The 23,510-nt window shown below is 34.9% G+C and overlaps 1 protein-coding gene across 1 annotated transcript; it reads right to left on the reverse strand.

The window, feature by feature from the left end:
* LOC143446999 (TNF receptor-associated factor 6-like) lies at nt 1-23,149 on the reverse strand. Its single transcript, XM_076946893.1, has 13 exons — nt 21,266-23,149; nt 19,098-19,230; nt 16,555-16,702; nt 13,679-13,840; nt 13,526-13,600; nt 12,699-12,776; nt 12,430-12,612; nt 8,916-9,036; nt 3,184-3,400; nt 2,899-3,015; nt 1,881-1,970; nt 1,473-1,650; nt 1-733 (listed from the first exon to the last, which is right to left on the reverse strand). The coding sequence occupies exons 1-13, from the start codon at nt 21,354-21,356 to the stop codon at nt 518-520; spliced, it is 1,809 nt and encodes a 602-aa protein (XP_076803008.1). The 5' UTR covers nt 21,357-23,149; the 3' UTR covers nt 1-517.
* Between the last annotated feature and the right edge of the window lie 361 nt (nt 23,150-23,510).

Genomic DNA, 23,510 nt, shown 5'->3' on the forward strand with positions numbered 1-23,510 from the left:
TACCAAACATCAGCATGTATTATGTGCACAGCCACCTTAACACATGTACCATGCAGAAATATTGCAATGGATGGAGTTTAATTCACAGATAACAATAAACATATTACGTAACACAGTGGGATATTGCACAGAAAACTGTCATGGCGCAAGATGGCATAACAATAAAGCGGGAATCTTAGAAACAAGAGATACATCAATTTTGTGCTGCCAAAGTCTAGACTCTAGAACATCCACATTTTAATGGCAATACTCGGCCGTCACAGTGAGTAAGATCCCTCAAGAGATTATAAAAAAAACTGGTTCTAATGAATATATGGCACACTTTAGAACTAATATACAGAAAATTCGCCACACTTCGCAGTTTTCTAGACTAAACAAGCAACATCTAAACGTACAGTTAAAATAATCTAAATAAATACTATCAGCACAGTATTAAAAACCAATTACAGCTTAAATGGTGACACGCAGCATACAAATTACAGGAAATGCAACGATTTTGTAACTGATACAATAGTTTTTATTTCACTGGATTTTCATACACCCTAACTTGCGCTTTTATGACCAATGTGTTGTTTTTGGTAAAACCATTGGTTTCCAACATCCTTAATGGGTAAAAGTCTATATATCCATAACCTTTTTGATTGCGTTCCGTTGTAGGTCGCTGGAAAGCCATTAAATTTGAGCGGGCTTCTAAAGTCTCCGAAATATTCATTCGCTGTGAAGGCAATTCTCGCTGGCAACGGAAGAATATCATCATAGTTATATTGTTTTTGTGAAACCGAGATGTACATGCAACAATCAATGCCATGGCCCATGACATTTCCATAAACCTTTCTCGGTAGGGTTGCGCCGAATCGAATGCTCACGAATCCAAACGTTACACACGAATATCGACAAGTTTTGTTATTCTAGCGAACTTGAATCTTGGAAGCAAATTCCGGCCAAATCCTTTTCGTTTATAGTTTTATACGATCGAACGTAACGAAAATTAAATGGTTGCGATAAATCATAATTCGTATAAACAAAAAAAGACTTATTTTTTCATTCACCAACAAAGCGAAAAGTTTAAGCATGACGAGTAAACTTGGCAGATTTGATCTGGATTCGCACGAATATCCAAACTAATTGTTCTTACTCTCACTAATCCGAATCTTTTTCAATTTAGCACATCCCTATTTATCAGTAAAGTTTGGTGAAAAGCAAAGATTTATTTCTTATACTTTGAAAAGTTAAGACAAAGTTACTGGAAGCTTCAACGTAAGTTTGTTGTAAGAATTGAGTGTAACGACGTAATGATACCACAAACATTTATTGCACAGCCCTAATTGTGAGTGAGACATATCAATAATGATTTCTTTTTGCATAATTAAAAGCAAATTTCAGTTATCGCTGAGTTGTAGGCCATCATATTCAGGAGAATCTAGGAACAACTTATAACTAATCACAAAGAGTTAACAGACAAGCACGAATACCTGGTTAATGATTGTCAATGTGATAGTTCCATAGAAAGGCCATGTTAGAAAGTCATCATATTCACCCTTCATAATGTGCACAAAAAGAGAAAGATGAGTTCCTTGAGCATTCTCCACTCCATCAAGATTAGCCCGAATGCACATTCTATATCCCTGAGGACTCGTGTAAAAGCCTGGGCTATAGATTTAAACAAAAAATTCCAAACTGTGGTCTCGCATTTCATAAAGCTTTACTTTCATTGCAGTTTTATCATTAAACAACTTTCAGCACTCAGTTAAAATTACTTCATTCCAAATAAAAAAAGTAAATAGTTATTGCCAGCAACGGTGTTATTACAGTAATAATAAGTAAAAAGCATGAGCATCCAGAACAAGATTACGCATAAAGACTAAGCCAGAAAAAGTTACCTATGCAGCACAGGCATATCACCAATTGTTGCGGCTCTCCTTAATTTTGCGTACTCCTTTATTTTCCAGTAATATAGACCATTACAACACCTGTTCAATAAAACTGTAGTTAGTGCAGTTTAAAATAATACTTAGATTCACTAACAAAAAAGGATGACTGCATATTATTAAAGGTATAATCGAGAAGAAATGAGTAAATTTCAGCAAAAATTATAAAATATTCACTCATCAGAACTCTACTTCGTGTGCAACCAAATACACATGTAGTATATACAACAACAAAGTATAGTCTTCCTATCAGGCTCTGTCTGAGAGTGCAAAAAATAAGGAGGAAAATTTATGGAAGAAATGAGAGGGTTAATGATGCACATTTTGCAGCTGTACAATCACTGGAAGGATGACCATCGTAAACTGCTTCAACTAACTTTCGTTCAGCATAAACTAAAGCTCTGAGAAGGTTGAGAGAGAAGTTGGGGATGAAATGGTATCAGCACAAAGGCTATTCCTCCAGGACAATGTCATATGATCCAGCTCAATAACGATAATCACCTTAGTGACAAACAGAGGACGTGAAAGTCATACAGTAACCATCCCAGGCCAATAAAATAAAGCCCCTTGGCGTTTTTTCTGTTTCTACGGACAGAAGCAAACTTCCAGGACATCAGATTCCAGTAAACACAATAAATGGTACCAGTGAAAAATGGTATATTAATAGTTACGCTGAGAAGCTGTTAAAACAGTATTGCCAGAACGTTTTCTAGGATTGCTAGACATACCAAAACAAATATGTTAGTGAGATCGTTATTTTGAAAGAGACAAATTTATGCAAGCTTATGTAGCGTCTGTGTATAAGCTTATGTAGCATAAGTAGCGTCTCTTTTGAAATTTTATCATCACTTATTGAACATACCTTGTACTAAATAGTTGAACAAAAAATATATAAAAGCTCCTATAGACTTTTTTCCTCTTCCACTTTCAATTGTTTTAAGTAACACAGAAGAACATGCTTTTTCCTAACCTTAGTTCTTGTTGCTCCAAACGTTGTTCAACTGCAGACAATTTTGTATTTATATCTTTCATTTGCAAAACTTGATTTTCCATTTTGGCAACAAGCTCGCGTACATGATGATCAAGACTACAAATCAATACACAAAAAAAATTAATTAAGATTTTAACTTCTAACTCACTGTTAAGATCTATTTTTGCGAGTTTACATCAGAATTCATGATTCGTGTTTTTGTTTTTTTAAACAAAAGATGAGAATTAAATACGAAAATGATTACACACATTGATCCATAGCTACCTGACAATTTTTTCATCATGGTCAGTGTGCTTATTTTGAAGGACTTTCAGGCCAGCCGCTGCCTTGCAGGTGCACACATCAGTTGTATTGAACGTATTTGGAAGAACAACTGGTGATGATGCAACCGATGAGGATGATGAAGCACTACGGCCATATCTTTCCTCAAGTTGCTTATGTGAAGCTTTGATCAACGCTATTTCATCAAATTCATCTTTTTCTAAACAACATTTCATAAACAATTTATGCAAACAGTGGACTTGTCTACAAATATTGCAAAAATACTATGTGCTCATTGTAGTACAAAAATATAGCAGAAAAAAGTGAAAACTCTATATTTATCAATTATACGTTGGTAAAAATATTTCAAAAAATCTTCACTTAAAAAAAGGTGGATCAAAATACTTAATACAGGTATTAAACCAACAATTAATTAAATAGCTCTCACATAAAGAAAATAATCATACTTACAAAAGCTATGTGCAACTAAAAAATAAGTAAACTTTGGTAAATAAGCTCAGCTTGGGGCCCACAAATTAAATTTGGGTGTTTTTCTGGGACATGGCATATATAGAAAAATAAAACATAAAAAATGCTTCATTTCACAGCGATGGGAATAAATGTTAACTCTAACTTGGAAATTTAATCCTAAACATTACTGATTGTCAGAATAGCTAATAACTTTGCCACAATCACAATCCTGACATCACAATTACTACAGACGTCAGAAAAAGCCAATGGGCAGAAATGAGATCAGAAACCAGCAATGCAATTGTAAAATTAAAAAGCAAGAAACCCGCATCGGCCCTTTTTTTTTCCAACGGTATGTTGTTTCTTTGAGGGGCCATTTGCAAACAATCACAGTATTATATGATTTCATATCAAAATCATCACTGGCTTCACTGCTGATGGTTATCGCGGGTGTAAGTATTAGCAATTTAATTTTTACGTATATTGAATTGAAATTTGGATGCTTAGGTTGTTGTCAGCAGTAGTCTTCGTAAAAATGTCAGTGACCTTCAGTATCAAAACAACCAATTGGATGCAACTTGTACAACTTAGTAAATAACACATGACAATGACACTGAAATAACCAAGCTGCTTCACACTATAATATGAAAAGTTTCACACAGTTTTTCCATACTTTATTCATCCAAATATGTGACTAGAGTTTGTATATAACGGCACTTTTTCCAAATCCCCTAAAGATGCCAAACTTTACTGTAACTGAATTTGAGTGAGGCCTTACAATTTTTATGGATGTGCTGAATCGAACATGACTCAAACTACACAAAATGAAAAAATTTTTGTTTGGCTTTGATTTTTCATTGTTTCTGGATAATTTTGAGGCGCTGATTCGAAAAATCGGATCCATTTTTTTCTATCATAGATGGTTAGCTGTCAGTAGGCCTATTTACTTAAACAGATTAAGCGCTTAGCCAACTAGGTAAAAATGTACTCCACAATCAATGTTGAACAGTCTGTCAACACTATTGTGCTGTAAATTGGCGTTTCTTTTACAAAGTTTCCAGAGAAAATCAAAGGGAGTGCAAAATGTTCCTTATCTTATCAGTATGTTAAACCCTTTCTTCTCAGTACTCCTTACTTTTTGTGTTGTCTGAGCCCATTGAATTTATTGATTTTGCCTGCTTAGAAACAAACTTGAACTCTGTGTATGCACAGCTTTAGCAGTATCAGAATACCAGAGCAGAGTTTTAGTGTTGCAAAACCTAGAACTATCCATCAGTGTGTGTATTTCAGGTGTAATCCAGTTCCTTCACCAGTCAAGCATTTACATCAGTAGTACAGGTTACCACAACAGGGCTGCTGCCTTTTGTAGAGATAACTTGCTAGATGTTATTGAGTTATGTTGTTCTTATTTAGAAATCGTAATAGACAGTAGATAATGCAAAAATTCACCAGACTCTTTCTGTTTCATTTACTTTCTGTTACATTTGTGGATATCACGCCAGCGGCAAACACATTTCAAACAAAATAGCGGAAAAAAACGAATATTGGACAGCGTATAGACTGTATTTTGGGATGCCCATTGCGGACAAAGCCTGGGTTCCTCATGTAATTTGTGGCAGTTGTCGATCTAATTTTGAAGGTTGGTTGGAAGAATTATGCCATTTCCAGTTCCAAGGGTTTGTAGAGAGCCACAACACCATCATGACGACTGCTACTTTTGTATGATAAATTGTGGTGACATTCCTTTGGTCTTCCTTTTCTGCCTCGCGCATAATCATGCCGCCTTAATTGGTTCTTATGTTGGTTTCATCTGTAGGACGTTATTCAGTAGTAAGCGTAGTGTGGGCGGGTCGGCTGCTTAATGCTAAAAGTTTATCTATATAAGTGTTATATAGTTTACAGTCACGTCTTACGTAACTAAATACAGTATATTTTATTTTAGGACCAGCAATTCTGTTTTAATAAAGCATTAGTTACTTTTGATTTTATATCTGAGTTCCAAGGTCATGACATAAATATTGCAACGTATCGCAAAATTTAGGGAAGAAGAGCACTGACTTACCCAAGTATGCCTTCGTCTATCGCAGCTATTCCTTACAGTGAAACTTAACCGGTTCCACATCCTCCGCCAAATGTAGTTTCCTGTTTAATAGTAGCTTACAAGCTCTGCATCTTTGACCAATATTCTACATTTTACGTTGTTGTTTTTGTCATTTTAGTTGGAACTTAATCATGAACGTGAAGAACTGACATCGAGTGCAACTTCAGATACTGATGTTGGGTATACACAAGCAAAAAGTTCAGAAACTCATTTTCCATCAAAAAGGGAATTAGACGATTTAACACGCGACCTCGGTCTAACAAAATCCACAGCAGAGTTATTAACATCAAGATTAAATGATTGGAATTTGCTGGGCAATGGCAGCAAAATAACTGTCTACAGGAAAAAGCATTTGGACTTCTCTGTTCATTTTGATGTAATTCATAACCCTTGCTATTGCAAAGATGTGAATGGTTTTTTAATGCTGCTGGAATAGAACATGACCCTAATCAGTGGCGACTTTTCATTGACAGTTCAACCAAAAGCCCAAATGCAGTTTTAGTTCATAATGGGAACATAAATCCGTCAATTCCACTTGCTTATTCGATACAAATGAAAGAAGACGATGAAAATGTCAAGCAACTATTGCTTAAAATATGCTATACTGAATTTAATTGGTCTGTTTGTGGCGATTTTGAGACAGATGTTGGGCTTTTTGTTGGGTCTGCAGGGTGTCTGTAGCAATTACTTTTGTTTTCTTTGTTTGTGGAACAGCAGAGCTGATGGAGAGCACTATCAAAATATTCAGTGGCCACCAAAGGAAGAAACAATGCCAGGAAGGTACATGTCATCAATGAGCCACTGGTAAGCTGGGAAAAAGGTTTATCACAACCTCTAAATTTAAAATTAGGTTTAATGAAGCAATTTGTTAAGGCAATCGAAAAATCAGGTTCAGTTTATGGGCAAAGATTTACAACACATACCAATGCAAAACGTCACAAATAATGAAGTATTTTAAACGAATCCAATCTAGCGTACAGCAGCCATGTATTAGGTTAGCCCGGCTAGCTGTTAGAAATGTCAAGAAGCCACAGACAAATTTTTCTCATGAAGCTGAAAATGCAACTCTTGACAGCGCTTGTTTTTATGTAGTTGATCACCTTGACAATTTCTTCAATAACTTGGTTGAGCTCAATACTAAAACAGTGAGATGCTAGAGCTTCCCGATGAAGCACACTGTAAATCCATTTAGCTAGAAGTGCAAAATCCGAACTAAACGTTGAAGACCATTGTAATTGCTGAAGACCTTGCTCCATCAATGCAAATTCTAATAACATTTTGCCATTGCAAACCAATCTCCAAGAAAAATTTGTCTATAATATGAAACATATCCACGCCACGGTACCGAAACTCAAGGGGTTTACAAAAAAGCATATCGTTAATTATTCGTTTTTTCGGTCTGGATAACATACCTCACGTAGCATATCAAATAAGCATCTTGACCACCAAAGGTTGCTTCATCAAGTTGAAAGGAAAACTTGTTATCCTTCAATCTAACAACCAGTTGGTCTGTAATATCTACACCCATGTCTTCAATTAGTCGACATATTGTATTATTTGATAAAGGGACATGCTTTAGTTTTTCGGCTGCATTATCTCCAATCATAGTATGTACTAAGTCAATAGCAGCAGGAAGAATTAATTTTAATCAATGGTGTGCGGTTTTTTACAACAAGTATGCAACTTTGATCGAAGCCATAAGAACATTCTGTCCAGTATGGGAAAAATCACTGATCAAGGCTTTCTGATTTGTCAAATGTTCAAGTTTCCGCATAAAAAACTCTTTCGGCTTTTCTACTAAACTTGGATGTGCTGAACTCAAATGCCATTTTAACTTGTTTGGGAGCATGCTTTCATTTGTCAAAAGTTTGTTGCTGACTACGCACTGTGGACATTCTTCACCATTACGATGCTGGCTAGTGTGATAACTTGTGGTCTTCATTGACCAATCACTAATTGCTTAATGCCTGAGGTAGCTGGTGCTTTTCTGCTCAGTGCAAAGCGTTCCTTAGCCCAGTGGGACATGTAGGTAGTGCATTTGGTTGACGTGCTTGTTGTGGTGGGGTCTATTACTTATTATTATTTATACTTTACGTAATTATTACTTGGTTGATTCGTTATTTGTTTTATATGTGTAGATACTGGAATTGTAAGTTTAATAAAGCCTATGTTGAAGTTAACAGTGATTTGGTTCATCATAATCTAAATTTAATGTATTTCTTATTTCCAGTATTTCTTTCTCTCACTGTTATCTTTTTGCTTTCCTTTTGTTTAGCATTTCTGTATTCAACTGCAGTGTCTAACACTGTTTACTAAGTATTGAATTTAACATAGCCTAATGCCGCTTTATAAAAAGATTATTATTTCTGTAAAACAGCACTTACAATTATAAATAGTAACTGCCTAGCCCTAGCTAGTCGAAACTTGTTTAGCTGACACAAAGCATGGCCAATATCTTTATTACATGTATCGCAGTAGTTAAAACGTCACATAGACTTAAGTAACACGTAACGATGCTAGTATTTTCAAGACTGAAGTGCACGGAATAGGTAGATCAACATCTAGCACAAAAATATTTTGTTACAATTTTGATTGCCGGTAGTGAAGGTAAGTGGATGTGAGTTTGTAATTTAAAAACGACTCACCATTTGAGAACCTTTAGATTAGCGCCATACACAGGCTTAACCAAGCCATCACATTCAATTCGTAAGCCGAGTCAAGTCATTTATCAAATAATAATAATAATAATAATAATAATACAAAAGGAAAGTAAAAGTTCCGATTTTGTCAGCAAGAAGCATTTAGATTTTTAAAACATTGCTTTATTTTTCTGCACCGAATGCATTTGTAGACAAAACAACTTAAGCTATTCTTTGCAGTGTTTGGGTTAAACAAAGAAACTTTGTTGTACATTAATGCTGAAACCTAATAAACAAGAACTGAATCAAGTCAAATGAAGTGATTTCGGTAATTTCTTTTAAAGATGCTTGAGTCAAGTGACTTAAGTAATTACAACACTGGCGTCAAATCGCCTTCTAAGATATTTCTATGACCCACTTTCAGAAACACTGATATAAAATAAGGAATTAGCTACATACTTCACACCACACAACATCTCCCACATATTTTTAGGCTAACATATGCAAGAAATAGTTTGACTTACCATCTACTTCAGTGGCCGGACTAGTATCATGATGAATCTCCGAGTCCGAATCGTATAAGTTTATATTAGTAATCGTGCAGTTGAGCTCATCCAGGTCTAATATTTTCGTGGAGGGTGGCACCTGAAATATTTTGCATTCAATAATTTCAAGCAATCATATTGCCAAAAAGGTGTTAAGTGCTCCAAATTTCGACGTAAAAGATTGCAATATGCATTTAGAGGTCAATCATTGCAGGTTAACCAATGGAAGTTGTACTAGATTGGTACTAGTGTCGGGACTCTGAAAATCTCAATCACAAAATCCTAGGACTACACCAAAATATTAATTAAGTTGGAGGAATATTGTGATATCAGTTATTGTGTGGGTTGAATTAAGTCTATGCTACAACAGTTTACAAGACAAGTCAGCTGCTAGATCAGTTGTAGGCGTAATAACAAATGACAAAATATTTCAAGGCAGCATCCAATAATTTTGTTTTCAACTTTCTAGAAGGCTGTAATGACTCAGTACTACAAACTGTCCGAAAAAAGGTTCTTGTGAAAAAAAAATTCACTTCAATGAAAACTCAAACTGAAGCAGAAGGAAACTGAAACCAAGCTCAGCTCAGACAATAAACTAATTTCCATAAAATTCCCTCCTCAAACAGAGCAACAAATCATAACGATACTAACACATCCATGCTTAATTAGATAAACAAACTCATGTAATATTTAACCATTGTTCTTAAGCAGGATGTGATAGCGTTAACACAGAGTAAATTTTTCCTCAAATAACTAGGTGTGTAGTATGCTTATTGTCACAAATAAAAAATTTAATTCTTTGTACAGATGTGATAATAGTATTATTAGTGGTGTACTAATGTATGTAATTTTAAATACTTCACTATTATTTAGTCCTGTTGTGGTAATGTGTATCGTGTGTAGGCACCTATGGCGGGAAAGTTATGCAGCATTTTCTACATTGGTGCTTTGATTTCTGCAGAAAACAAACAAGATTATTTATGCTGGGTTTCTGTATTGTTTGTCTTTTAGTGCACTTGTCCATCAAATAAAATTATAAAGAATTACGTGACGGATTTTTTACTTTGTGCATGACAACAACCATGCCCAAGATCAATTGAAAAATAGAATATATTTCATTTAGTGAAATTTCTCGCCAAACAAGGCTTGGTGCTTCGCAGGTAGAGTAAACTGAATTCAAACTTGGTGCAAACACTAAAGCTTCTAGGAAAATGCAACTCAAATCTGGCAAACTGATTAGAAAAATCACAGAGAAACATAGGGATGGGCCATGACATCCAAAACTAAACCTTAATTTCTATTTTCTTTTCAAATAACGTGCTTTGTAATATTTTTAACAATGCTATTAAAATAAATTTCTTTAGCATCATTGCTGATCAGACAAATAATCCAATAGAGAGACGTTGTCTGTTTATTTTCATATGCCAATAAAAATTTCCCCGTTCTGAAATGTTTTCTGGTAATGAACATAACCAACACCAAAGATGTTGCCACTTTGTTCATTGCTTTTAAAACTTTTTCACAGCAGCCTTTTCACCCTTTCGCGATACAAAGTGACATTAGTTTGGGTCGCCAAATTATCTTTAGATGCTTAGATACAGCCAGCCTTCAGTAAAACAGTAAACCTGCATTGGCTTATCTTCTCTCCTTTGACAAATTCACGATTTTTTTCATGCTTTGCACTTTTCAAAGTTTTAAAACAAACCTAATTCCAGCAAAAATTGTTTTTGAAAATACTGAACGTAGTTTTTTGAAGAGTGCAACAAAGAGTTTACAATAGAAAGCTGGGTGTACAGTGGGAGCTTCTCAGTTTATCATGGTAATTTAGAGTGATGTCTCGACGAAAGATTACTATACTATGTTTGCCACCAGGCATAATTTCAACAATAAAAGATATTCAACTGGTGATTGAATTCGTTTTAATGAACCAACGTTTCTCAAACCCATGCGGGTGACATTCGACAGGGCAGATTACAATAATGGTTCATTGTTAAGGATTATTATGTTGGTCAACATATGGATATGTTTAAATTGAGGGGCAAGTCCACAAGTAGGAGAAAGCATCACTTTAACAAATGTTGAATTTTCCTTTTGAAAACATATCTTGAAAAGAAACTATTGCTGCAACCAACACTTCTAATCCCAAAAGGAGTTGACCAACTTTGCAGTGAAGATTTAGACACTAGATGTATTTTATTCGAATTAAAGCATTTTAAAATAAATTCTCTAGCAAAAACATATAAGCTTCTGGCCTTCATACCTTGAGTGATATCCCAATATTTTTCTTCAGGCTGATCATTGCTATGTTAGTTTATCCCAAATGTGTTTACAATACTTTATATTTATTTCACTTCGACTTGCACTAAGTGTGAAGCAGAAAGATTGCTTAGTTAATGGTGTCATTTAAACAAACTCGTATTGGCAAGGATGCCAAGGATGCAAACATACATTAACTATGTTTGCATTTTGAACGCACACAAAAGATGAGTTCACACTATTAATGTTGATAAGCTTAAAAAACATATCAGTGATTTCCTGTTATTGTTTTTGAGACAAAACACTTTTATGGGATAAATATTTATGATGTATAATCATAGCAATGGTATAACTTTCCTTACTATCTTTCTACATTACTAATAAATTTGTGATGGAACTGTAGGTACCTTTTGAAGTACAAAAATAAGTTGTAGATTCGTTTATCGAATAAGGGAATCCCCTTAATGCCTGCAAAGTTTGCTTCCCTGTAATTAAGAAAAGTTGTGGTGTTGCTTCCTATGACGTATTTGACATTGACAATCAGGTCAAATCTTGTAAAACTCTGTGATTCTAGATTTTGCATTCATTTCAGTGATTCTTAATACTTTAACAGTTACTACTTAGTGCACGAATTATCGAGTGTATATCTCAAATGGATTGATTCAATGTAATTGGTTATGAATAACAAAACTGTTCTCAATGTTGAAAGCTAACTCAGAATTAAAAAACCAATGAATACATATATGGAGTTAATGAATTAAACCAACAACCAAACAGTCTTAAAATTCAACTTACAGTTTCGTTGTTTTTGAGTAATTATAGGTTAACTAGAGCTCGTACTAACAGCATATGTAAATCACATACCACACAGTTGCAATTACACTAACTAAGTAGAGCCATAATAAATGTGGAAAAAAAGCTGTATCATGATCCTAGCTGGCTTGGTTATTTTAATTGCAACTGCATAGTATTTGAATGTCTAAGTGATGGCATTCCATAGTACATGGTGATTGATTTAATTTTAAAAGAAGCATTCAGAACTGATGAATTTTTGTGCATAACCATGTTATATAAATTATGTCTAAACAAAATATACCATGTCAATGTACACACGATGGAACTGAAAACAAAACATTTTACCTACAGTAATCTATAGCACTAATTCCACTAATAACAGAAACTAGTACATGAGTAGCTTCATGTTTACATGCAAAAGTAGTTAGATATTATTTCTTACTTGTGACAAAGGAGCTGACTGACTGGAGCTTACATTGAAAGTCTTGAAGTTTTCTTGAGCTTTTATTAGGTTTTCTTGCAATGTATTACTTTGCTTCTGAAGAGCAGTGACAGTGCTAAGCAGATACTGAAGATGAACTTGGGTAGACTTCTTCATGTGTTCTTCTATGTGATGGCGAGGATGCTATAAAAAAATTGATATTTATAGATCAACTTATTGGTAACACAAAATTTAATTTAAGTTAACCAAACTGATTAAACGTAATTTACCTGCTTATGACATCCCACGTTATCAAAGACACATTTGATCGGAGCTTGAGGACATTCTCCGGAAATATGTTGGTTAAGCTGCAATAACAATATTTGGCATCGGAAACATTAATTTGAGATAGTTATTACAGTTATTTCATATATAATTTAAACTTTTGCTGTGCAACAGTTATATGTCAAATTAGATAATTTGCTTTCCTTAACCACTTTTTCTTTGTGGTCATACATTTATACGTTTGCCTGGATGTAATGGTCAATCTTTAGAAAGCACAACCGAAAAGCTACTCATAAATCTATACACAAACTGGTGGAATGATAAAACTTGGTCAATATTTCATTTCGTTTGAAAGTTTTTTCAAGCGCCATGCTTTCTTAGATTGGTCATTCTCAGTGTGTTGAACTATTTAGCTATAATTACATTCTTGAAAGTGTAAAAATAATAAACAGTACTGAGACATTATTTCATCGGAGAAAAGCGTTTGTATAAGTCACCATTTTGGACACCAAGGTATTTTCCAATTTATACTTCCCAGTACAAGGTCTAAAGATAACGACTACATACAACAGGAAATCAGAGATAATTACAGTGTGTGGGAGAAATCACGATATAAAAAGACGTGACAGCTATTTCCTATTTAGCACTCCTTAAATTCTATACTAAGCAATCAACCAGTTCCTATAAACCAAGTCTCTATGACAATGTAGTTGGGTTGCCCAAAAAAGATCACCCTTTTACCTTAATAAAGATAACAACACAGTAACAGTTCTGACTTCCTTTTCTCGGATTATCTCTTAATATTTCAAGTAGTGCAAATGAAAGAACTTACCCTGTATCTTTTGAATTTATGTTTGCAATGCTCACACTCAACAGGCTCATGTTGTTTACAGTCTTCCTCATGGGCCTTTAAAATAAAAGTTTGCATCTTACACATGCAAGTGCATTAGCCTACCACACACATTAAATAACACAAACTCATTACCATTGCAGCATTCAGTGGATAAGTTTGTTGGCAAACAGAACATCTAACTGGCCTATGCGTGCATTGGCTTTCATAATGAAAATGGCTTTCACTTAATGCAAATGTTACTCCACAGTAGTATTTACAAGGAACTTGAAGAAATGGACATATATCATGATGCTTCTGTAAAAGCAAATTCCTAGATTAATACATATCTTGAACTTATATATTTTAATGTACAGTTTGATATATTACAAACTGTGAAGGTCGAGTATGGTTATAATGCATGAGGTTACATACATAAAAAACAACGATTTTAAACACTAAAAGGTGGCTACATTTTAAACCAAGAAATTCTGTAACTGGAAAATCCAACACAAAACAACAATTAACTAAATCATTGATTAATTAATTCAAAATTTTATTAATGAATTACCGGCAGAAAATTCAAATTGAGTATATAATTTTTCCTTTTTATGCTGCTGCCATTTTGGTAGTTTCAAACTTGCGTTTGCATTTTCAGTATGATTGATGCAAGTGGTTTTAATTTTTTTAATATTGCTAGCATGAGGTATGGACTAGTATTGAATGAAAAACTGCAAAACTTGCAATGTTTAGAAAAACCATGCATGTCTGTCAAAATTACTTTGGGGACTGTACTTCCATTTCACGGAAACAGAAAGATCTGAATAAGAAAGTGCACCAACCCAATAACATGTAGAGAGTTTTAACTTTTACCCAAAATATGTTAAAGTATCTACTGCGTCTCAGTGGCGGAGAACCTGACTTGTACAAATGTGACCTTAATTGGTTTTCCAGTTGCGCTGGCGATGCTATGCCATTTTGAGAATAAAGACTGAGATACTGTACCATACCTACATACTGACCATAGAAATGAGATATTGGTAAGAACTAGCAACTTCCACTTGAAATAGTCATTTGAAAAAAATCCATGCCTACTTCATACTTATCCACTCTACCTATTCTGCAAATTCTATTTATTAGTAAAAAGCTGGCTACTTGCAGAAGAAAAAGAAGCTAAAATTATCCTATTATTATATCATATGTTTTTATCACTCAGTGACTAACTATTTCAATGCCGAATCCAGAATCCACAATCAATAATTAATTTAACTAGGCTGTTGTCCAGACTATGATCTCTAGATTCTACGATGATATATTGTTGTGACGCCACTTATTGTCTTATTGCTAACCTCATTGCATTATTTTCTTTTATCGATTTTATGCCTAGTCCAGAGATGGAAACACTCACTACAATTTTTGTTTTGAGGCCCACTAATTTAGTTCACTAAATTTTACTGGTAATACTTTTTAGTCACGTAATATAAATGAGTCAAATTAAACGCAATCTTTTTCAAAAAATATTTTTACAATAGTTCCTAGGCTCTGAATTGCCCCACTTCACGGATTCTCTTTTTGTACTGTAACTTCTGGTTTGTTTTGTGACCCATCTGAAATAGCTTCTCGGCCCACCGGTTGAGAACCGCTGGTTTAAAAGACTTGACTCATGGTAGCGTCAAAATTTCAGTTGACAATCAATATTATTACAAGTTGTCAAAAAATCGATTTTTATTATTTCATTGTGAAATACTTTGTTTAAAAGCACTACACAACACACTCTATTGAATGTAATAATAAGTCAGAAATAGATAAAATTAGATATTATGCTATTAATTACATTACGGAATCAATGGAAGGCTGACGAGTGGAATGAATTACGAATGTGGCAGATGTAAAGGTTGTATTAGTGATGAAGAAGAGGAGAAATATGTGAAATTGGGAAGTGATGAGATCGAGCTTGTTAAGGAGTTTCGTTATTTGGGGGATATGATAGGGGAAAATGACAGTACTGGCAGGGCAGTGACGGCAAGAATACGCGCTAGTTGGAAAAAGTTTAAGGAATTGTCTGGTACACTCTGTGGCAGACTACTCTCTACCAACCTGAAAGGAAGGCTGTATAAAGCATGTGTAAGAAGTGTGATGTGTTATGGAGCTGAATGCTGGGCGATGAAGAAGGCTGATATCAGGCGAATGCAGACGACAGAAATGAGGATGATTCGAATGATGTGTGGTAAGACACTACGAGATGGGATTACCAATGATGTGATAAGAAGGTGGACAGGTGTGGAAGATATTGAAGAACATCTGAGAGGACATCGTCTGAGATGGTTGGGGCACGTTGAGCGAATGAATGAGGAGAGCTTAATAAGAAGAGTACAACATAAGATGATTGAAGGAAAGGTGAAAAGGGGAAGACCAAAGAAAACATGGGAAGAGACGGTGAAGGATGATATGAGAAGGAGAGGTTTGAAGATCGAGGATGCCATCGACAGGGGAAAGTGGAGGCGTCGCTGCAGACAACTGGTTGACCCTGAATTTGTTTCGGGATGAAGACCAGGCCTGAACACCAGGCGAATGGAAGATGATAATTACATTACGAGTATCTAGAATGCTACTTAACTTCAACTTTTTGCTAAAAGTAAATCAAAAATTGAGACTTGTTGGTGACTTAGTATGTTTTAAGACTTGGACTTGAGTTGATGAACATTGACTAGACTTGAAAATGTATACAAATTGACTTGACTTGCACTGTTAGTGACTTGACTTGTGTCACACCTATTAAGACTTTATTCCATCATTGGCTAGTCCAATAGAAGTGATACCTGTCCAAACAATTTTATCTTCTATTTTTCTTAAATTTATCATAATTATTTTTTGCTATTTAGCTTTAATTTATGATTTTATGTTAATGAAAAACAATATTTTGTTTGAAACTAGTCCTTTGCGCAAAGAATTATATCTTAAACCTTTTTGCTTTGGTTACTCACCATTGTAAACATCCTGTAACTATTACACTATTCTATTATAAAAAGTACCTGCATATGACGCAGTTCAAGGACAACGTCACAGCCATCATTGCTACATTTCACTTTTAGATCCAACACTTCTCTATGAGCAGATCTATCTTGAAATAATTGTTTGGACGAGAGAGGAATTTGATCCACTGGACACCTTGCTTGATTTCTTTCACAAAAATAAGAATGAAAGAGACAACTACCAAAATTACATTGTTGATGTAAAACTAAACAGACCTGTATATGTCTAGTTTTTATGATTTCCTCTTCTTTTGCTTTTAAGGTTTTAGATACTGATCTTTTTAATATACTAGTTTCCAACTTTTTATGTATTAAAGTGAGGGGCAAGCCCGAAAAAAGTTGGCCCTAAATCAAAGAGTAGTTTGTCAACAAACACACTGGTGAAAGGATTTTTAATAATATTTAGTGGTGAAGCAGTTATTGCCAAAATTGTATCGCCGTTTAGCCCTTGTATTATGACAAAGAAGGCAGTCATTACGACGTCACAATGTAAAAAACAATATACCTTGATGACTGGGGTTTGTATTAGGTATGGTAGGTTAGCCAACACATTTTGGATGGAATACGTCTCCATAGGTAGGTGATTAGTAGCAAGTAATGTTTATTTTCAGCATGGAAGATCACTGATGACAGTACACAAACTGGTAAAGCATTCTTGCTTTTGCTGTACTACCCATATTAGACTAGGCTAAAGCCAACAGCCAAGACTGAACTGTCTTGTAGGTTTGCATTTTCATTAACATTTCACCAAGTACAAATACATCAAAGATTACTAGTTTAAAGCTAATTTAGGCTTATTCAACTCAAAATGTTCCTGTTATACAATTACACTATAACTATACATATTACTCTTTACTTGTTTATTTTAATGTTTCTTTTATTGTGACATAATAAGAACCACTATCCTCGTTATAATTATGTGATGAATTTGTGTTTTTTTGCTAATTTTTTTTTTGGCAATAACTGCTTAACAAGTATGTACATGATATTAAAAATCCTTTCTCCAGTATTTACTGAATCCTTTCTACAGCATATTTACTAACTACTCTTTGATTTAAAGCCAAACTGTTTTGGGACTTGCTCCATACTTTAAGGTTTAAAAGATAGTATTGGAAATATGACCAAATAGGTGGCTTTGGCTGGAAACAAAAATGGTCCACTTTCACTAGACATGGCATAAACGTTGTTTGGCGTTGTTTGCTATGACTAATGGGTAATAAACAAGTAGAGTAATGGCTTATTTTTAATCAATATTCCAAAACAAAACATAACTTTGAGATCAAAACTATTCTGTAGAATGCACTACAGAAAAGAAACGGAAATAATATACAACTTGCTAACTGCAACAAGTATATTTATATATTGTGAAAAGTTTCAAAATGATTGCATACCCACTGTTACGGGTATAAATTTTAAACTAAAAATGGTTACTCTTATTTTTCACAATTAGCAGTTTTTGGACATTTTGGTTTAGTTTCACAGCAAAGATAAAATGGATTTGAGAATAACACAATGCATTTACTAAATGTAGTCTCAGCAACCACCACTCTACTGCTCTCTAACCTCAACCATGTTGGCTGTGATACGGAAGTGATCTAATAAAACTCTTGAATATAATCACAAGCTACAATTGGCTAGCCATTAAAAACTGTTTGTTTTGAAATCACATTGAAAAAACTTTAACAAGGCAACTTTCATATTGCTTAAAATTGTTCTAAACAACTTGGTGTCTGAACCATCAAACATGACTAAATGATAACCAGTGAGTCAAATTTTCCCTACGTCACAAATAAAAAAAACAATAAACACTCTACTCAACAGCAGAAATAAGAAAGAGGTTTCGCAACAATGATTAGACTGTATATTAGCTACTGTATATATATTCAAAGCTGACTACCATCTACTGAAGTCTTATTGTAGAAAAACATAGCAATAGCAATCGAATGAAGAGACTGCAGAAAATGTATGAAGCACATGCAATTTTTAACATGTATCATACTGTATAGTGTATATATACAATGGGAATTCTTCAATAAATTTCAACGAACACAGTTTTTGGGGAAAAACTCATAAATTGTTAGAATGTATTTCAGATTTCATTTAGTATGATTGTATGTTTTAAAGTGAATAAAGTAATGGGAGAGGGACGATGCCAATACTAAAAATAGTGATTTTTATGCAGTCAGAGTTGTTAATATTTAAAATAGAAGACTTTTTACAGATTATATTTGACCAATACATATTTCGAAAAAAAGCTCTAAATAGAACAAGAATGCATTATCTAGAATAGATCTTAAAAACACCCTTCGAATTTGTAACTCAGACACCAACAAATCCAGTTGGATCACATGATATGTATGAATTTTTAATAATACAGTATAAAAAAATGTTTTAATCACAAATTTTATCAATTTTTTAAATTTGAATACAGATTCTTAAAAAATGACAAATTCTTCTGATACTCGATACTGATTAATTAATTATTCCTTCAATAGTGGATAAGTCAGATAATTATAAACACATAACTTTATTTTACAACTTACCGAATGCATCTTAAAATGCAAAGATGACAAAATCTATGGCCACAGCTGGTTTGAACCGGGTCACGTAATGCTAACAAACAAATGGGGCACATGTACTTGTTATCCAAAGTAGGGATGAACTCGTAATCATAACCTTCAAACAAAAAATAACATCAAGTAAGGTAGGGTAGTTTATGTAGTTCTCAACCTTTTTTAATGGGACACAATTTGTTCTTTTCTGGATGCTCATGACCCAACCTTTTGCTATACCGTATCACAATTTAATGTGATATGGTACAGTGTTTAACTGTGATTCCTTACAAACTTAGAAAATGCAACTTAGTTCTCAGCACTAAATCTGGCAAAATCATAATACACGACATTATAATATGTAGCGAATAACGCAACAAACGCAAATACATAATATTGATATATCACATATATATCCCCTCAGCTTGTTGAAACAAAACCTTTTTTGAATGCACCTTCATGCCCAGGCACATTCTTCAAGCAAAGGGTGCATCGTTTTTTGTTGTTTCGTCATAAACTGTAATATGACAACAACAAACACAACTTAAAAACGTCACAGATTCTTTAAACATGGTTATGCTTTTGCTGGTTGATGACTCAGAAACGTTTATGTGCAGTTTCAAGCACGCTACATCAAACATAAAACCAAATAGTCGTGTAAGAAATACATGGCAACCCAATTTGGGCGTAACGAAAAGATTAAGCATACCAACAGATAATGCACAGACATAACAACCCAACTCTGGATTCACAACCCATAGGATGAGTAACTATAAAGGAAAGTATAATAAGCTACTACCATTACATGTCAAAAATCTACACATACTTGTCGTTTTTTTTTGTGCGGTTTTGTTTTGTTTTGTGCGGTCTTTTTGACCGTTTTGGAATTTGAAAGTGGGATATATTTTTTTATGGAAATCGCATGACTGTGAAATTTGTTGAATTTTCCTAAGTAATAAGAAGGAATGCTCATGCTGAGTATAAAGCGTAAGAATACTTTCAGAAAAATTTTAGAGGGTGGTTTACCTCCAACGGCTGTTAGCGGTCATTTTGACCGCTCAACAAAAACTATCGTTTCTAAGCCTTTTGTTGTATTTAAAATTTGTCTTTTTATTTTCCGATGAATTGATTTTATTTGTGACGTCACATACTGGTTAAACGTATCAATCGATTTATGGTGTCAAAATCTGAAACCCCTAACTAAATCCTATCAAATGTTAAGTAAAACCATCGGTTAATCGAATTACACTTAAAGGAATAAATCGGGTTATGGTATCAGGATTTGCTTTTTACTTGCATACTGCGGTCATTTAATCGTATTATCGTCTTTGGCCAGACATACGAAAGCAAAGATTAGTCACGCATCTCACGTTAACCAATAAGCGAAAGAAGAATGCATTTTTTGTGTAATTTTCTTGACCTTTAAAAGCGAAACGGAGATGAGGTCAAGTTTGAGGCCAACTCAAACAACAAATTAATACAACAAAAAAGCAACTACAGTACCAATACCGATTAGTGACGATTACGCTTGAAAAAAAGGGCTGTGACGTAACAGAGACCATTCACGATAAAAGGAGAGTCCAATTAAAGCAGTTTGCTAAAAAACAATGCTTTAATCAACAACATGCTCTTGGGCGATAGCTGGCAGTGTAGCCAGCTGTGTTGCATAACATGGTGCAATAGGCCACTACAGTAATAAACTCTACATAATTTAACTAGAATTGTAGTCAGCTGACGTTGTAGGATTGTTTCACAGAGTTGTACAGTACGGGAATGCCAATTGCAACATGTGTATGAGTGCAATAATGTGTATGAGTTAGCTCATACACATTATCAACAATAATGCCTGTTCATGATAAACATTTTCTTAGCATATTGGTTAAACGGATCAATCGGATAATCGTATCAAAATGTCTGGCCAATAGGTGATACAGTTAACTGATTTCGTCTGTATGTGGTGAGAGATGTTACAATAGTGGATATCAAGTATTGATGTTGGTACTTAGTAGCAACATACACTTTAAAACCAGCATACAAACTCAAAATGTTTATAGCTTTCAATAGAGGAGAAAGGATTATAAGCAAGCCTGCATAAAACACAATAAATCCGTTTAATCCTCAATTAATTCTGCTTACCAAAAGCAGTATGCTATACTCACCAACAGTGGCACCTTGATCAAAGCCATTGGTTTCGTTGGTAACTACATCAGGTGATGACATTGGTGACCGTTGTTCCAAAATGTCTTCCATATTTCTGAAGGCAATGATGGTTTTTGTTCATATCATTGTTTAAATTAAGCAAACAATTGAATAGGTGTTTGCAATACTGATATCCTTCAAATTTACACTTCAACAGATTAGACTTAGAAATAATGACAAATTTTAAATGAAAGCTAGGCTGCTATAAAGCAAGGGTCACCAAACTATGGTCCATGAGGTTCATTTTTGTAGCCCGCCACACGGTACCACAAGTTAGCTAAACTACAATAAAATATAAAAACAAAGAAAGCATCTGGCTCGCAATTGACAGCTCACACAGTTATCTGGCCCACCGCAAAAAAGAGTTTGGTGATGCCTGTTATTAAGCACGATTTTACTACCTCAGTTATTCCAAAAACTAATTTACTACAGTCAAAGCATGTAGAACCCCTGTTAAGAATCGCCCCTAGTACACAACCAGTCCAGTACTAGAGCCACTTTAACGCAATTCATAGTATTTTTCTATTTCTGTGGGGTAAGCAGGATACTTTTTGCTCTCCACAGTCAATGGAAAAATATAAACGATACGATTGCAATGCAGTATATCCAATAATTGTATTTCCAGTAACACAACCACTTCGGTACCCAAACGGACCACAGCAATATATGTTCTTGCCTTCTGCAGCGTCTAACTTTAACAGGTGGCCATCAGGTGCCTGGCATATAGGTTTCAGATGCGGAACCCAATATCCAACTCAATGCATGCCTACTGGGTGTCTAGTTTTTATAATCACACAAAGGCTGGTCCCTTCATCTAATGCGTTAATGGCAAGTGTTCAAAATTCTTATCTTTGCACACACCATTTCTCATCGAAAACTGTTGTACTTTCCAGCCGGGCATACACAGACTGATTCGATCTTTAAATAATTATAAATTTAGTGCATAAAAGTTTAGTTCAAGGCATTAAGTTCATCATTAAGTGCGCCACTGAAACTCATGAAAAGCAATGTGCCTATGCCAAGCTCGGCAGTATGGGACGTTTCTGTATGTATCCACTATAGGAGTATTGTATTGTTTATTTTTTGTCATTAACTGTGCAGAGTGAACGTTATAATGCAAAACCGTTGTAGTTATAGTACCACACAAAAAACTAACAAACAGGATCAAGCGGCAAATTCCAAAGGCTGAAAATATTCAAGATAGCAATAATACAATTTTGCTATGAGACAGTAAGTTAGCATGGCCGCCAAACCCACAAAATAGTTCCTAAGTTTAACAAATTTACACCAAATATTACAAACAACGAAACAAGTACAGTATTGGCAAATGTAGAGGACATGTTCCCTAGCATTAAAAACACGAGTATCAAAAACCTGAAATAAAATGTGCTAAGTAGCATAGCTTGATTACAGTGACAATGGATATCTTAAGTGTGCAGCAAACGGATGGTTAAATAAAATCGCATAAAAAGATACTCCATCCCAGGGACCAGAATCACGTTTCTGTGGCCAAAAGAAGGCACGATATTTAAGCCCACAAGTGCGCTAAAATGTAAATAGTAAAACTAAGATATAAGTAGGATATTGCCATTAGGAAATCATGCCTCTACATTTCCTCGGTATAGGCCTAATGTTTATTTATGACTAATAGATACGTCGACTATGGTGATTACTGATTACACACGAGACACGACTATGGCCTATACTCAGTACACAGCTTCTTCTTTAACCACAACACAACTGACGCAAAACTTGCGTTTATTTTGTTGGCAAACAGCATAGCCCTAGACTAGCTTGCTGTGGACAGTCTCAAGAATGCTTCCGACTTCGCGTCCGAAAGACAACTGATACAAAATGCAAACAGTGAAAAGGGAATAACACCACTTTTTAGGCAAATAAACGTGGTACCCTGCCTCTACCTAGCGGCAAAATGGTGAACATTAAGCAAAGAGTTATAAAAGGGTGGTCGGACGATTCAACCCACGGACGATTCAACCCCGGACGATTCAACCCACGGACGATTCAACCCAGGACCATTCAACCCAGGACGATTCAACCCACGGACGGTTCAACCTGCGGACGATTCAACCCGCGGACGATTCAACCCGCGGACGATTCAACCCACGGACGATTCAACCCGCGGACCATTCAACCCGCGGACGATTCAACCCGCGGACGATTCAACCCACGGACGATTCAACCCCG

Source organism: Clavelina lepadiformis, chromosome 2 (genome assembly GCF_947623445.1).
Source record: "Clavelina lepadiformis chromosome 2, kaClaLepa1.1, whole genome shotgun sequence".
Classification (NCBI taxonomy): domain Eukaryota; kingdom Metazoa; phylum Chordata; class Ascidiacea; order Aplousobranchia; family Clavelinidae; genus Clavelina; species Clavelina lepadiformis.